We start from the raw sequence: 17,570 nt of genomic DNA on the forward strand, positions 1-17,570 counted from the left end.
TAGCGCCGGATCCGGCATTCAGAATACCGGAATGCCGGATCCGTCGTTCCGGCATGCGCAGATCGGTAAAAATGTGAAAAAATGTACAAGACGGATCCGTCTGTCCGCATGTCAAGCGGAGAGACGGATCCGTCCTTGCAATGCATTTGTGAGACAGATCCGCATCCGGGTCCGTCTCTCAAATGCTTTCAGTCAGCGGCAGATCGGCGGATCCGGCGGCCAGTTCGCACTGCCGCAAGTGTGAAAGTAGCCTTAGTGTGTTTTTTTTTTTTTACATATATAGTTTATTTAATAACTATTTCCCCCCTAACGCTGGGTTCACACCTAAGCGTTCGGGATGTCGCGCTCTGTATGCGCGATTGTACCGGCGTTTGCAATTGTGCATACAGAGACAAGCGAACGCCCATTGTCGCGCGTTCCCGAAAGTCTATGTACGGGAATGCGCGACAAGACGCCCCAAAGAAGCTCATGTACTTCTTGGGGCGTCGGGCGTTTTACAGCGCGATCGTACGCGCTGTAAAACGCCGAGGTGAGAACCATGCCGATAGGGAATGTAAAACGCTCAGGTGTGAACCCAGCCTTAGAGGCTAGAACCTGGAATTGTCTATTCACCCTAATAGAGCTCTAATAGGGTGAATAGGATTTCACGCTCTCCCTGCTGTCCTGTGCATAGTACACACAGCAGCAGGGAGATTACCATGGAAGCCAGGACTTCAGTAGCTTCCTGGCTGCCATGGTAACCGATCGGACAATTACACTGCTGGGGCTCCGATCAGAAGCCACCAATGATTTCAATACTGGGGAGGGCGCACTAATATACAAATACAGCCGGCGGCAGAAACACATTACTGGCACCTGACCTCTGACCGGGCGCTGCGATCAGCGGCAGTTAACCCCTCAGGTGTGGCACCTGAGGCGTTAATTGCCGCGGTTCGCAGCGCCCTGTCAGAGGCAAGGTGCTGGCAATGTGTTTCTGCTGCCGCCTGCATTTGTAATTAGTGTTGAGCGAACTTTTTTCGGCGTCTAAAGTTCGGGTTATCGAAAAATTGCGTTAAGGATTCTGCTACCACGGACAATGTCCGTGGTAGCAGAATCCATAACACGATTCTTCGATAACCCAAACCAAAACTTTAGATGCAGAACTTAAAACAAAAGTTCGCTCAACACTATTTGTAATATAATAAACAATAGTTATCATTGGTGGCGCAGTGGCCACAGGAAGAGAGACTGCTTCCTTCTTCCCTGTGCTGCTGAGGGAACATGGCGCACGCTGAGAGCAGCGCGATCCATATTCTCCGATTGTGGGCAGGGCAGTAGCACAGCCTAGTATCAATAAAAGGCAAATCCCGGTATCGTATCGATACCGGGCTAAAAGTATCGATTTGGTATCGAAAGTTCAATACCTGCAACAACCCTAGAGGCAGGTGCTAGAAAACTGAGAAGAACCCCTTTAAGTGACAGAAATTTGACATGAATCGGCCATAATACAAGACAGAACATTGCATATCGGCATTACTGCTGTCACACTTTTTCAATGTAACTAACCCCCCCCCCATAACAAAATAGTCATTGATCCAAGTCCAAAATTGTGGCCCAACAGCTGCATAGTCTGCAGGTCAGTTGCCATAGGCCCTGCTCTAGCTCCTGCCTATGTCCAGGATAACACATTGTCCATACCTGCCCACTGACATGATCTGCACGACTGCGGCCCTGAAGGTGCGCTTCAATAAACTTTATTTATACAGCTCCTGAGACCAACCTATGTAACATAACGAGCCTCTGCAGGGTCTGAAAACCTGGCTCCACTCTGACTGACGCTGCGTGTACCTAGCCCCCCCACCGTCCGCCCTGGCTGCCCGCCTGTTACCAGGGACACCACTGCAGCGGCCGCACTTAGTATTCAGACACGCTAGTAACAGCCCTTCATGGTACATCCGGGCAAATAATCTAGAATACACACACACTGCTTTATTTCCTCACACACATATATCTATCCGTGTCTGTAAGTACCATAGCAATAAAGTTAGTTAAAAAAAAAATGTCAAAAAAAATAAATAAATAAAAATAGACCATAGTCGTCCTGCGTGGAGATCCTGGATGCTGCTTTCCGTCTTGTTTAGAAGGTTGGTGGGCGGGGCGTCATCTGTCACGTGATTGGTGGCGGAGCGCGGTTCAGTCAGACTGAGGGGAGAGAAAGACCGAGACCGGAACCGGAAACCGAAAGAGTAACTGAGAGAACGGAGCAGTCAGCGGGGTTGTTGACAGTGTAATCCTCGTTTGTTTTGCAGCGGGGAGGCGCCGCGGGCCGTGTCCATCACCTGGTATGTATGCTTTGTGTAGGTTTATGCTCTGCGAAGTGACCTGACGCGGCTTCTGTGCGGAGTGATGCCCCCGAGCGGTGCCGTGCCGGTTACCGAGCGGGATATGACACTTTTAGAAAGTGCTTTATGTCATGGTTAGTCTGCCCCCACAAGGGGCTGCAGTGCATAATACTGTGGCTTCCCCCCGTATTCTGTAAGCCCTGTCTCCTCCAGCATAGGGTGCATGTAGAGATCTGTGTGAGGTCCCTATGACAGTCCTGCTCCCTCATCATCCTTGTATAAAGCTGTGCACTGTGCCTATGACAGTCCTGCTCCCTCATCATCCTTGTATAAAGCTGTAAGGTCCCTATGACAGTCCTGCTTCCTCATCCTTGTAGAAAGCTGCAAGGTCCCTATGACAGTCCTGCTTCCTCATCCTTGTAGAAAGCTGCAAGGTCCCTATGACAGTCCTGATCCCTCATCCTTGTAGAAAGCTGTAAGGTCCCTATGACAGTCCTGCTTCCTCATCCTTGTAGAAAGCTGCAAGGTCCCTATGACAGTCCTGATCCCTCATCCTTGTAGAAAGCTGTAAGGTCCCTATGACAGTCCTGCTCCCTCATCATCCTTGTATAAAGCTGTAAGGTCCCTATGACAGTCCTGCTTCCTCATCCTTGTAGAAAGCTGCAAGGTCCCTATGACAGTCCTGCTTCCTCATCCTTGTAGAAAGCTGCAAGGTCCCTATGACAGTCCTGATCCCTCATCCTTGTAGAAAGCTGCAAGGTCCCTATGACAGTCCTGATCCCTCATCCTTGTAGAAAGCTGTAAGGTCCCTATGACAGTCCTGCTTCCTCATCCTTGTAGAAAGCTGCAAGGTCCCTATGACAGTCCTGCTCCCTCGTCCTTGTAGAAACCTGTGTAAGGTCCCTATGACAGTCCTGCTCCCTCGTCCTTGTAGAAACCTGTGTAAGGTCCCTATGACAGTCCTGCTCCCTCGTCCTTGTAGAAACTTGTGTAAGGTCCCTATGACAGTCCTGCTCCCTCGTCCTTGTATAAAGCTGTGTAAGGTCCTTATGACAGTCCTGCTCCCTTACCCTTGTAGAAAGCTGTAAGGTCCCTATGACAGTCCTGCTTCCTCATCCTTGTAGAAAGCTGCAAGGTCCCTATGACAGTCCTGATCCCTCATCTTTGTAGAAAGCTGCAAGGTCCCTATGACAGTCCTGATCCCTCATCCTTGTAGAAAGCTGCAAGGCCCTTATGACAGTCCTGCTTCCTCATCCTTGTAGAAAGCTGCAAGGTCCCTATGACAGTCCTGATCCCTCATCCTTGTAGAAAGCTGCAAGGTCCCTATGACAGTCCTGATCCCTCATCCTTGTAGAAAGCTGCAAGGTCCCTATGACAGTCCTGCTTCCTCATCCTTGTAGAAAGCTGCAAGGTCCCTATGACAGTCCTGATCCCTCATCCTTGTAGAAAGCTGCAAGGTCCCTATGACAGTCCTGATCCCTCATCCTTGTAGAAAGCTGCAAGGTCCCTATGACAGTCCTGATCCCTCACTCTTGTAGAAAGCTGCAAGGTCCCTATGACAGTCCTGCTCCCTCACTCTTGTAGAAAGCTGCAAGGTCCCTATGACAGTCCTGCTCCCTCACTCTTGTATAAAGCGCTGTAAGGTCCTCTATGACAGTCCTGATCCCTCACTCTTGTATAAAGCGCTGTAAGGTCCCTATGACAGTCTTGCTTCCTCATCCTTGTAGAAAGCTGTAAGGTCCCTATGACAGTCCTGCTTCCTCATCCTTGTAGAAAGCTGCAAGGTCCCTATGACAGTCCTGCTTCCTCATCCTTGTAGAAAGCTGCAAGGTCCCTATGACAGTCCTGATCCCTCATCCTTGTAGAAAGCTGCAAGGTCCCTATGACAGTCCTGATCCCTCACTCTTGTAGAAAGCTGCAAGGTCCCTATGACAGTCCTGATCCCTCACTCTTGTAGAAAGCTGCCAGGTCCCTATGACAGTCCTGCTCCCTCACTCTTGTAGAAAGCTGCAAGGTCCCTATGACAGTCCTGCTCCCTCATCTTTGTAGAAAGCTGCAAGGTCCCTATGACAGTTCTTCCCAGTCACCCTTGTGTATTGCCTGTTGAACTCCGTAAGCAGAGTGTCATGTGACTGACCAGTCACCTACAGTGATATGAATGTGCCCCAGTAGATGGACCCCTGATGATCAACTACTGCACCGAGGTTAAACTCGCATGGCACACATTTGCCATGACTTGACACCGGTTCCATGCAAAAATGTTCTCATCCCATGCATGTGAATGGGTTTCCACATCAGTGGGAGGCACTACAGGAGGCTACATATTCCATTGAATTTTGCATGGAAAATCCTACAGATGAGCCCCATTAGAGGGGTTGTGTCACTTCAGGAAATGGCATTTATCATGTAGAGAAAATTAATACAAGACACTAATGTATTGTGATTGTCCATTTTGACTCTTTTCCATCACATTATACACTGCTTGTTTCCATGGTTACGACCACCCTGCAATCCAGTAGTGGTGATCGTGCTTGCACACTATAGGAAAAAGCGCAAGCCGATGTGCAATCCTGTGGTCGCGACCACCTTCTCATGCAGTGTGCAAGCACGGCCACCACTGCAGGGTGGTCATAACCATAGAAATGAGCAGTGTATAATGTGATGGAAAAATGAATCCAGCCAGCGAAGGAGGCAATATGGATAATCAAAATACATTAGTAAGGGCCTTGTAGTAACTATCTCTACATGATAAATGCCATTTGCTGAAGTGAGACAGACCCTTTAGTCACAGACATCTCGTGCTATCTGCAGGCAGCATGTTACAGAGCCGATTGATAGATTTGCTATAAGGCTAGGTTCTCATCTCCTTTTAGTTTTCCATTCTTATCTGTGAAAAGAACAGAAAAATAACTTAAAAAGGGTCCTTTATTGTAAGCGCCCATTATACTCATTTTACATCCATTTTTGTCAGTTCTTTCGTAGTTCTGTTATTTTTGATGGAAGAAAAATTCCTCCTCACAGGACTTTTCCTCCTCCCATCTCAGATAATGGATCTCAGGTGGAACTGAAGAAAACAGAAGAAAATGTGCATAATGGACACTCCCGATAAAGGATCCTTTATTTATAATGTTTCTGTTCTGACTGATCAGGAGAACCGAGAACTAAAAGGCGATGTGACCCTGGCATAACGTGTAATTTGTACATTAAAATCTCCAGTCTTTCTGAACTTTAAGGATAACTGTCATATTTTTTTTTATTTGCTAGTTTATTAGAGCTAGGCAGGTATACCTGAGTTAGTCTGTCAATGATTGCCAAAAGATCCGTAATTACCTTTATAATAACAGCTTTCATTAATGTCTCCTGTCCCTTTCCACTGGTTCCTTAAAAGACCGTTCTATGGCACTTCTGTCTCCGGCTAGGAAGACGAAGGGGCGGTCCTTCACACTGCTTGCCTGAATTGGGCTTCAGAGTGAGGAGGCGTGTCTCAGTAATCCAATCTGATTGGCTGGCAGGGAGCTGCTGGCTACAGCAAGTGTGTATGGGAAGTGAGGGAAGGCAGTTTTGGCCTCGGAGAACTGGCAGAGGAGCCATCTTGAGAAGGTCCTTTTATAATGTAGGATTCAAAACAGCCGTAACTAAGGGGAAAACTGAAGGAAAACAGTGGGGAGGGGATCTGACTCCCGGCACCCCCACCGACCAGCTGTATGAAGAGGACGTAGTACGCTATGTTCTGTATTTACCTGCTCGCCATTGACATTTTAGTGGTGAGCCAGTGTAATTACAGCTCCACCGTCCCATTCACTTCAATGGAAAAGAGCAGTTACACTCCATCTGTTGCTTCCTATTGAAGTGAATGGGGACGTAGGAGCTGTAATTACACCTGCTCACCTCTGCGATGTCAACAGCAAGCAGGTAAACAGTGAAGAAAACGCAGAACTCGCATAAGGCTGCGCTCTCCTCAAACGGCTGATCGTTGTGGGTGCTGGATGTTGGGCCCACCACGATGATCTGGTCATTAATATACAAAATCAGCCGACTCCTTTAACCCCTTCCCGAACCAATGCTGTAATAGTATGGCGCAGTGGGATGTGACTTGCCGCCCAGCGCAGTACTATTACGGCCTGCTGATCGGGCTGGTGCAGGAACTGCGCCTGCCCGATCAGCTGCAGGGGACTTGCTGTTCCCGTTAGCCGAACCCCTGCTATATGCCCCGGCATCGGTGAAAATGCAATGTCGGCGCATTAACCCCTTCTATGCTGTGGTCAGCGGTGACCACGACATAGAAGGGGTTTGCTGCGGGTGAGGAAGCCCATCAGGTCCCCGCACTGCTGTGGCGGGGACCCGATGAGTGAGAAGGCAGCCCGATGCCGTGCAGAGGCTTCCCAATGCCTTGCATGGCATTGGGACCTGCCTTCTACGGATGCCCAGGAGATCCAGCCTCGGGCTACGTCTCCTAAGCAACCTGTCAATGTATGACTCGGTGTCATACACTAACAGGCAATGCATTACAATACAGATGTATTGTAATGCATTTCAGAGGGGATCAGTACCCCTTTAACGATCTGCTATATGTCACATGACCTAACACCTCAGATGAACGCTGTAAAAATAAATAAAAACTGTGCCAAAATTACCAATTTTTTGGGTCACCTTGCCCCATAAAGGTTAATAATGAATGGTCAAAAAATCATATGTACCCAAAAATGGTACCAATAAAGACGTCAACTCTTCCTGTAAAAAACAAGCCCCTGCACGAGACGGTCGGCAGAAAAAAATAAAATAAAATAAGGCATTCAGAAAATGGAGACACAAAAACATAATAAAGCATTTTAGAAAAAAAATAATGTAAAACTGAAACAAAGAAAGTAGACATATTTGATATTCTCAAGTCCATAACAACCTGCTCTATAAAAATAGCACATGATCTAACCTGTCAGATGAACGTTGTAAAAAGTAAAAACTGTGCCAAAACAGCCTTTTGTTTGATTACCTTGCCTCACAAAAAACGTAATCTAGAGCAATTAAAAATCATATGTACCCCAAAATAGTACCAATAAAACTGGCACCTTATCCTCTAGTTTCCAAAATGGGGTCACTTTTTGGGAGTTTCTACTGTAGAGGTGCATCAGGGGGGCTTCAAATGGGCATGGCATCTAAAAACCAGTTCAGCTAAATCTGCCCTCCAAAAACCATATGGCGCTCCTTTTCTTCTGTGCCCTTACATCGGTTTACAACCACATGTGGGTTGTTTCTGTAAACTGCAGAATCAGCGTAATAAATATTGTGTTTTGTTTGGCTATTAACCCTCGATGTGTTAAAGAAAAAAATGTATTAAAATGGAAAATCTGCCAAAAAGGGAAATATTTAAATTTTAATCTCCATTTTTCTTTAATTATTGTGGAACAGCTAAAGGGTTAACAAAGTTTGTAAAAATCAGTAACTTGCGGGGTGTAGTTTCTACAATAGGGTAATTTATGGGTGGTTTCCACTATGTAAGCCCCACAAAGTGACTTCAGACCTTTAAAAAGTGGGTTTTGGAAATGATCTTAAAAAAGCCTTCTAACGTCCTTAAAAAAAAAAAAAAAAAAAAAAAAAGGACATTTGCAAAATAATGCCAACATAAAGTAGACATATGGGGAATGTTAAAGGGGTTGTCTGGGTTCAGAGCTGAACCCGGACATACCCTTATTTTCACCCAGGTACCCTCCCTGAGGCTAGCATCGGAGCATGAAATGCTCCAATGCACTACATTGCGCAGGCTCTTTTGTTTATCATAACACACTGCCGGGCGGAAGCTTCCGCCCACCAGTGTGTTTGGTGACGTCACCGGCTCTGATGGGCAGGCTTTAGCGCTGCCCTAGCCGTTTAACTGGCTAGGGCAGCTCTAAAGCCCGCCCATCAGTGCCAGTTACGTCACCGGGCTTCCTGGTAGCCCTATGGAGCACCCCGGTACGTCACCAGAACTCCTGAAAATGCCTTTGGCCTGCACGATTTAGTCAGAGGGGCTGCCGGAGTGAAAAAGGAGGCGTGTCCAGGTTCAGCACTGAACCCGGACAACCCCTTTAAGCAATAAATATTTTATAAGTTATCACTTTCTGTTTTAAAAGCAGAGAAATTTAGAAAGTTGTGAATTTTTCCAAATTTTGGGTAAATTTGGGATTTTTTCATAAATAAAGGTGAAATATATTGACTAAAATGTATGACTATCATGAAGTACAATGTTCTGGAACCCTACAGACAGTCTCTATACAGAGTGCGCTGAATACAGATTTGATATGAAGTACAATGCGTCACGGGGAAACAGTCTCAGAATGGCCTGGTTAAATAAGAGTGTTCCAAAGTTATTACCACATAAAGTGACACGTGTAGGATTTGCAAAAAATGGCCTGGGCAGGAAGGTGAAAACTGGCCCGGGGTAGAAAGGGTTAAGACCACCCCTATCAATGACTGAAAGCTTTCTATGTATACCCACCCAGAGAATGCTATAAATCACTGATGACACCTCCCCTGTGTAGAACTATCAGTGACTGACAGCTATCTCTGTATACACACTTGGGGCTCATTCACATGATTGTTGTCGTATTGCGGCCTGCATACGGCAGGTCCGCAATACACGGGGCACCGGCTGTGTGTATTCCGCATCACGGGTGCTTTTTCACGTAACGCAGGCCCCATAGAAATGAATGGGGTTGCGTGAAAATCGCAAGCAAGTGCTGATGCGGTGCGATTATCACGCACGGTTGCAAGGAGACGATCGGGATGGAGACCCAATCATTATTATTTTCCCTTATAACATGGTTATAAGGGAAAATAATAGCATTCTGAATATAGAATGCATAGTAAAATAGCGCTGGAGGGGTTAAATATTTTTTTTTAACTCTCCTTAGTCCACTTGATCGCGCTGCCCGGCATCTCGTCTGTCTTCTTTGCTGAACAGGACCTGTGGTGACGTCACTCCGGTCATCACATGTTCCATCACATGATCTTTTACCATGGTGATGGATCATGTGATGACTGGAGTGACATCACCACAGGTCCTGTTCCTGAAATGAATGCTCTCCACAGGTCCTTTTCAGCAAAAGAGACAGAAGAGATGTCGGGCTACGCGATCAAGTGGACTAAGGTAAGTTAAATTTTTTATTTATTTTTATTTATTTTTTTTAACCCCTCCAGCGCTCTTTTACTAAGCATTCTGTATTCAGAATGCTATTATTTTCCCTTATAACCATGTTATAAGGGAAAATAATACAATCTACAGAACACCGATCCCAGACCCGAACTTCTGTGAAGAAGTTCGGGTTTGGGTACCAAACATGCGCGATTTTTCTCACGCGAGTGCAAAACGCATTACAATATGACTTATCTATTTCAATAAAAAAGTATTTGAAGGAAAAAAAAAACGCATTACAATGTTTTGCACTCACGCAGAAAAATTGCGGGTGTTCCCGCAACGCACCCGCACATTTTCCCGCAACGCCCGTCTGAAAGAGGCCTTAGAGTTCATATTTTTTGTTTTTGTTTTTTTTGGAGAAGGTTTCGAGGCACATTTTCTTGTAGATTTTTCAGATCCAAAATCCACACAGAAAAATCGCACGTAATCTGCATTAAGGCCCCTTTCAGACAAGCGGGTGTCACACTGCAGACTCGCAGCGTAGCACCCGGCCTGAACTTCCAGCACTGCTGGGGTCACATAGCATTATATAATGCTGTCAGTGTTAGACAATACATTCCAGAGCTGTAAGGGTTACATAGCATTATATTGATTGATGATGCTATGTAACCCCGGCCGGCAGTGCTGCAAGTTCAGGACGGGAGCGACGCTGTCCGCAGCGTGACACCCGCTCGTCTGAAAGGGGCCTTACAGTTCTGTTAATGGAAGTTTTGAAGCTCGTCGGCAGATACATCCTTTAGGTTAGAGCTGAAAGCTGCCCTGAAACTGCGGACATTGTGCCTAGAGGTGGTCCAATTCTTCGTACCCTTTCTGTTATTGCACAAATGTTATTGCACAGATGTATGGATTTGTCCTGTTATTCCTAGCAGATAGCACTAAACCTTGTTTTTGTACTGACATCTTGTCATGCGTTAATCATGGGTTTTGTTTTGTTTTATAAGGAGGACATGAGTTCACAACAGTTCTCTCGTCAAGGGGCTCCCATTCATTCACCACAGCTTATAGGTGGTGGAACGACCTTGGGTCAGAATCTTCAAGGGACAGGTAGTATCCATAAGACGTGTATGTATATCTGCTGGATGTAAATCTTTCCCTCTCTTGTACTAAATTATTAGAAAAAAGTGCCCAATAGTTAGACTTCCAAATACTTTAGTATTAATATGATATATACATATATCAGCTCAGCTTCTGGTGACTCGTTGAGTGCATGTCATGTCTAACCTCCCCACTGCCTCTATGGCTGATGTTAAAGCTTCTGAGCTCCTTCATCGGCACTTTTGGTGACAGCTCAACATTAAGCTGCTGACCTCTCATTGCACTGATGTTTATGGGTGCTCTGGGGTTTTATTGTTGTCAAAGTCTTGTTTGGAGCTTTCTTTTTTTTTTTTGTGTTAGATATAATGTTAGCAGGATGACTTTGCCATAAAGTGAAAGGTTGATGACATTTTAATATACTCCAAAAATACATTGTTAAAGAGACCCGTTGTGTTGTACATGCAGTCCTATCTGCAGGCAGTATGGTATGGCGCTGAGCAGATTGATAAAGAGATTTGTGGAGAAAGGTTCCGTAAAACTGCATTCATTTATAACTCTGCTCATCCTGAGCTTTGGACACCAGTGGATGGTCCTAGTCAATGACTGATGGATATTGGTGGACACAGTCTTACAAGGAAGGCTCTAAGTCTTTTAGGACTGCCCACTGGACACCTAAGCACAGAGAGAGAAGCATTTGGAATGAATATACGTCTAGATCTGCTCATCTCCTCCTGCTCCATAATGTGCTGCCTGCAGATTGCTCAATATGCCTGACAGGTTTTCCTCCATTAGCATTGCCTTAATTTGTGCCTTGTTTGTAATGTCACAAATGTTTCTGGCTCTTAAAGGGGTTGTCTCTTTTTTAGTAAGTTGCATTTATCATGTAGAAAAAGTTAATACAAGCCACTTACTAATGTATTGTGATTGTCCATATTGCTTCCTTTGCTGGCTGGATTCATTTTTCCATCACATTATACACTGCTTGTTTCCATGGTTACAGACCACCCTACAATCCATCAGTGGTGGTCGTGCTTGCACAACATAGGAAAAAGCACCAGCCTATGTGCACTCCCATGGTCCCGGCCACCAGAGAGGCTGATGCTCTTTCTTATAGTGTGCAAGCACGACCACCATAGCTGGATAGTAGGGTGGTCTGTACCCATGGACACAAGCAATGTATAATGTGATTTGAAAAATGAATCCAGTTAGCAAAAGAGGCAATATGGACAATCGCAATACGTTACTAAGTGGCTTGTGTTAACTTTCTCTACATGATAAATGAAATTACTGAAGTGACAGAATCCCTTTAATGTTGGTCTGTTTTCCATCATGTTGCCCACAATATTTTTTTTTAACTTAACGGCTTTCATTTATTTTTATTTTTCCCTAATGAAGGTGGTGATGAGCCTTTACGGGAAATGGAGGGTCAGCCACGTGACATGCTTACAGCAAATACAGTTCTTCCCCCAAGGGATGACAAACAAGAAGCTGTGGTGGTCCGGCCATACCCACAGTTACAGATGGTTCCAAACCACTCAGCAAGTCCTCTGACTATGACAGCTCAGTCTGCTCATCTCCCAAATGTTCCATTGACGTTCTCTGAGAATATCCTAAAGGTGATTGTCCTGTCATTTCATGAGGTGTTTCTTGTATGCCATTTTTGGCAGGTTTGTTCTAATAGTATAAAGAAAGAAATTTGAAATATAGGAATAGCCTCACATGTCTCATAGATTGATAAATGCACCGTGTGGAGGTCATAGCTGTCATAAAATTATTTCTAAATGTTTTTGAAAAATGAGGAATATTTCTGCCTAAATGTATATTAACAAAACTATGGTGAATCCGTTATTTAGAGGTTGGCAAAGGCTAATTTCTGTGATTCTTGTTTAGTTTGTACAGTATATACTTGAAGGAGTGGCACTTTCAAGTGTTAATGCGCTCCTATTTTGTCCTGGGAGTAGCATTCTTGTGCACTTTTGCTTTTTTTTTTTTTTATCAAACAGGCCGCCTTGATTAGGTGGTACATATGGGTGTGCTTGCTCCTCCTCTTATCAGTTGCTGGATGCACATGGAGGTGACTAGGAGCAGCACACCATATGTGCGGAGTCTGCTCTCCTGAACATAGATGCCCAACGGCATAAGTAGATTTAGCGTAGGACCCGCCTGACCTGAGACCACCTTGGAGCTGGTAGGCGGGCACATAGGTGTTTTGATCAAAACATATTCGCTAAGAGTCTCAGATTTTATCATATCAGAGTGAGGGCTTACTCCATATATAATGCTTGCATCTATTGTATTAGTGCATTATCTTTTTTTATTTTATTTTTTTTCCTGTAATTTTTCTTTTCTTCTCCTTATCCCTGAATAGGGATACGTATCTAATAGGTGTCCTACTGCTAAGACCCTCACCAGTCACACAAACAGGGAGCCCGAGTTTCCTGGATGAATTGAGCTGCTCTAGTCATTTCTGTGGGAATGCTAGAAATAGCCGGGATAGGGGATAAGTTTCTGACGTGAGGCAACACTTGTAACAATTCCAAGACAGTGTTCCTAAAAGTCCAACAAAAAGTGTCACATTTGACATACTTTTTAATATTTGCTGAAGAATTTCTTGCATGTAGTTGACTATTCATGACTTCCCACAGCAGCCTTTGAAGCCAACTATTCCCAGCAGACCAATTGCTCCAGCACCTCCCTCTGCCCTTTCTGCTGTTCCAAAGGTTTCTGGGCCAGTCACAGTCACAATGGAGAGTGGTCTTCCTCAGGCTTCAGCTATCCCTGTAGCCACTATTAGTGGGCAGCAGGTAAGTATCTAGAACAGGGTATGCTACAGCATTAATACAGTGTATTATGTCATGTGACAGGTACATTATATTTTTTTTGTATTTTTTATATTTTTTTTTGCATTACTAATGCACCATTATTTTATAAAATGTATTATTTCTATAGTAAATGTATATTGTAATTTCTTTCTGAGCTGGGTGTCTGTAGTGCATAAAAATGACCTACTGTAAAGGGGTTTTCTGAGATAAGCTGAGGAGACTGGAGGAAAAAACAAGCCTTTAGATCAGTGATGCCCAACCTACGGCATGCTGTTTTATGCGGCCCGTGCGACTCCCTGAAAAAAGTCTAAGGCGTAACAATACGCCTTAGACTTTTTTCCCCACATTCATCAGCGCAGTGAGCGCTGTAAACGGCACAGGCAGCGCAGCGATGCTGCCTGTGCCTGAAATAACCAATAACAAAGCTCCTTACAGCAAGAAGCTTTGTTATTGGTTGGTATGAGCGCGCCACAGCAATACTAGTCGAGTCAGGCAGGGGAAGCCGGCGGGAGCTGGAAGGAGGAGGGGCCGGCTCCCGTGGTGGCTGTAGTAAGGAGAGCGGAGGACCTTGGGCAACATGACAGGGCTGCTGGAGAGGTAAGGAGCGTGGACTTGTGACTGGTCCCCAGTGACCCTCTTTCCCCCGCTCCTACTATCACCCCACTAGTGACACTGCTCGCCCCTCCTCCTGTCACCCCACTAGTGACACTGCTCGCCCCTTCTCCTGTCACCCCACTAGTGACACTGCTCGCCCCTTCTCCTGTCACCCCACTAGTGACACTGCTCCGCCCCTTCTCCTGTCACCCCACTAGTGACCCTGCTCCCCCCCTTCTCCTGTCACCCCACTAGTGACCCTGCTTCCCCCTCCTTCTGTAACCCCACAGGGAAGGAGCTGAACAGACTCCACCGACTATGATGGGATCCGTTCAGTTTCCGTTTGGGATCCTGTCTTTTTACCGGACACAAGTGCTGCATACAAGACTTTTTTTTGTCTGGTCTTTCGACAGAATCTGCAACAGAGGCTCCAAACGCAGATTTGAAGGCCTACATATTATGTATTTTAGTAATGCTTACACGTGCCCCCTCACAGTGTTTGCATTTCTTTCTGGCAAAGCTACCTGGTTCTGGCCCGCGAAATTTATACCATGTCTAGTGCGGCCCTCAGACGAAAAATGGTTGGGCACCACTGCTTTAGATTAGACTGGACAGCTTCTGGGCAATTTTTTTTTATTGATTTTAATCACTTTGAGCTAAAATAATTGTTTCAATTTTCAGTTTTTGTGATACATGCGGTTGCAAATCAGTCTGTTTGCAGTCTGTTCCTCTTGAGTTCCATCAACTGACAAATGTGAAGCCTTATCTCTGATCTCCTAACCTCCATAAACACTAATTTAGGCAATATTATCAGTTTAGTAAGAGTGTAGCTATAATGAGGGTCAGAAGATCAAAAATAAGGCTTCACATTTGTCTGCTGATGGTACTCAGGAGGGACAGTCTGAAAATAGACTGATTTTTAACCACCTGTATCACAGAAACTGCGGACCAGTTGAAATTGTTTTATTTTGGCTCAAAATGAGTAACACGCAATCATAAGAAATTACCCCAAAGATGCACATAGTTTAAGTGTGGACAGGCTGCTGGGAAAGCAAGTCAGATGCTTGGCTGTATAGCTGGAGGTATAGTATAACAAGTAAGAAGAGAGAGATTGTGGTCCCACTGTATGGGGTGTTAGTGACATCACATCCTGAATACTGTGTCCAGTTCTGGTGACCCCACCTATAAAGAGACAGGTAAAATAGAATTGGTGCAAAGGCAGGCTACAAAAATGGTGGACTCTGAAGCATAAAACATATCAGGAGAGACTGAAAGAACTTAAAGGGGTTGGCCACTTTCTGAGGATTGTTCACCAGTGTGTTGTTAAGATGATTATATGGCACTTGCTAATATAGCTTTTGTTTGATATTCTGTGCTGTTTCCTATATTTCATAAGGTATGCCCCTTTGTTGGGTATATCTTCTGTGCTGTCAGCATAGAGGTCCTTTACAGAAGATGGTCACTGATGGAGGGACATATGACCAGAGACCTTGAATCCCTGTAGGGGTCCCTAACTGATATTAAAACTTATATCTTTAATGGTTATTAATTAAAAATTTGAAACGAAAAAGAAAAAACACGCTCGGAAGAACAGTTATTTAAAATTGTCAGTGTCTGATATTGGCTAGGGTTAATTCGAACCATACACCTCTATCCCCTGACGAAGCCACGGTGTGGCGAAACATGTCGGGAGGGAGGGAAATGTGTTGTCAATTTTAAGCAGTGTCTGACCGGCAGGGAAACGAAGTATTTAGTACGCTGCAATCAGCAGCATTGCAAACATAGGAGAGAGTGTGAGAGCGAGCCCTAACAGGGACAGATAGTGTTACAGCGTGCCTCTATGAATGATAATAGAGGACACGCTAGAGCAATAGCAGAGGGAGATGATAGGGAGCCAGCATAGATAGAGGATGAATGGTGATGTAGCGATAGCGATGTGTGAGAAGCTGACTACTACATCTGCAGGAGTGGAAACGGCAACATTGTTAGCAGAGTGTTACTAAAGGTCACAGTGAACCTATAGTAGGAGTGACATTTCAGCCAGCACATGATAGCAGTAAAAGCTGCGTGTGAGAAGCTGACTGCTACATCTGCAGGAGTGGAAACGGCAACATTGTTAGCAGAGCGTTACTAAAGGTCACAGTGAACTTATAGTAGGAGTGACATTTCAGCCAGCACATGTAATGTGACTAAGAATCACTCTGAATAAAGCAAATCACCCTCAATCCAATTGCTGGTTCCAATATTATCCCACAACACTAGGTGGGACGTATTCACATCCATCAAAACATCCCGTTGATTTAAAGGGAACGCGACCACACCACTCCGAATTAACCCTAGCCAATATCAGACACTGACAATTTTAAATAACTGTTCTTCCGAGCGTGTTTTTTCTTTTTCGTTTCAAATTTTTAATTAATAACCATTAAAGATATAAGTTTTAATATCAGTTAGGGACCCCTACAGGGATTCAAGGTCTCATTAGACCATTGCCATATATATATAAATATCCCGAGGGTCTCTAAAAGGGACTTTTGTTTATGAAATTGACATATGACCAGACACACCACTCAACCTCCTCCACTCTAACACACTCCACCTGCTCTGAACTCCCAAAAGAAAAGGTGCAGAAGGCAGGTACAGCGTATTTGAATGGAGGAGGCTCAATTTATTTGGTTTGGTCACATGATCCGCCATCAGGAGCCATTTTATAGACCGAACCTCTGTGTGGACAGCACAAAAGACTGCCAACAAGGGGGCATACCTATGAAATATAAAAAAAATGGTGCAGAATATCAACAAAGACTTAGAGCCGTATAAACACATTGATCAACAGCAGCCAGAAAGTGCTCAACCCCTTTAATCTCTATAGCCTTGAGGAAAGAAGGGAAAGGGGGACCTGATTCAATTGGAAAAAAATAGCATAAATAAAAATCCCCTCTACATATTTGGCATGGCCTTGTCTGTCACTACACAGTAAATACTGTAAAAAAAAAAAAAAAAAAAAAAAGCCAGAATTGCAGTTTTTTGCTTATTCTTCACCTAAAACAGAATAAAGCGCTCAAAAAGTGTTTTATATAATAAAATGATACCAATGAAAACCTGCAAATATCAACCTCTCGCACAGCTCTGTGGAACGAAAATTAAAAAAACTATGGGTCCTGGGATGCCGCCATGCAAAAAAAAAAAAACATTTTCTTTTTTTTTTTATTGTGCAAAAGTAATAAAACTTAAAAATAACAACTTATGTGTTTTGGTATCGCTGTAATGTTATTTATTTTGAAAAATGAACGCCGCAAAATTTTAAACATAACCTTTTTTTTTTTTTTTTTTTTCTTTTTTTTTTTTTTTCTCCATCTTTCAGAAAGAGTTAATAAAAAAAATAATCAGTAAGTTATGTGCGCCCAAAATGGTGCCAAAAACCAGGCACTAAGGGCTCTTTCACACCAGCAGATGTTGTGCGGGTAATCCACTACGTGAAAGAGTGCCAACCCCCGCTCCGGACAGCAGAGACACGGAGCAGTAACATGATTGATAATGCTCTTTGCCTCTCTGTGATCTTTTTACTACAAAATCATGGTGACAACTGTATCTCACTGTGATTTTGTAGTAAAAAGGTCACAGAGA

At 44.4% G+C, this 17,570-nt stretch overlaps 1 protein-coding gene across 10 annotated transcripts in view; it reads left to right on the forward strand.

Annotated features, from left to right (window-relative positions):
• Positions 1-2,165: 2,165 nt before the first annotated feature.
• SAP130 (Sin3A associated protein 130) overlaps positions 2,166-17,570 on the forward strand; it is a 40,173-nt gene continuing 24,768 nt past the window's right edge. For 3 of the 10 annotated variants that reach the window (XM_044291263.1, XM_044291264.1, XM_044291266.1), the window contains exons 1-5: positions 2,166-2,321; positions 9,387-9,444; positions 10,434-10,554; positions 11,923-12,143; positions 13,173-13,331. In XM_044291263.1, the coding sequence (XP_044147198.1) occupies positions 9,415-9,444; positions 10,434-10,554; positions 11,923-12,143; positions 13,173-13,331 (531 nt within the window). In that variant the 5' untranslated portion in view covers positions 2,166-2,321; positions 9,387-9,414. The remainder of the gene's footprint in view (positions 2,322-9,386; positions 9,445-10,433; positions 10,555-11,922; positions 12,144-13,172; positions 13,332-17,570) is intronic. The other 7 variants (XM_044291271.1, XM_044291272.1, XM_044291265.1 and 4 more) reach the window with 6 other exon arrangements.

The sequence above is a fragment of the Bufo gargarizans genome, chromosome 4 (assembly GCF_014858855.1).
Source record: "Bufo gargarizans isolate SCDJY-AF-19 chromosome 4, ASM1485885v1, whole genome shotgun sequence".
In the NCBI taxonomy this organism is placed as follows: domain Eukaryota; kingdom Metazoa; phylum Chordata; class Amphibia; order Anura; family Bufonidae; genus Bufo; species Bufo gargarizans.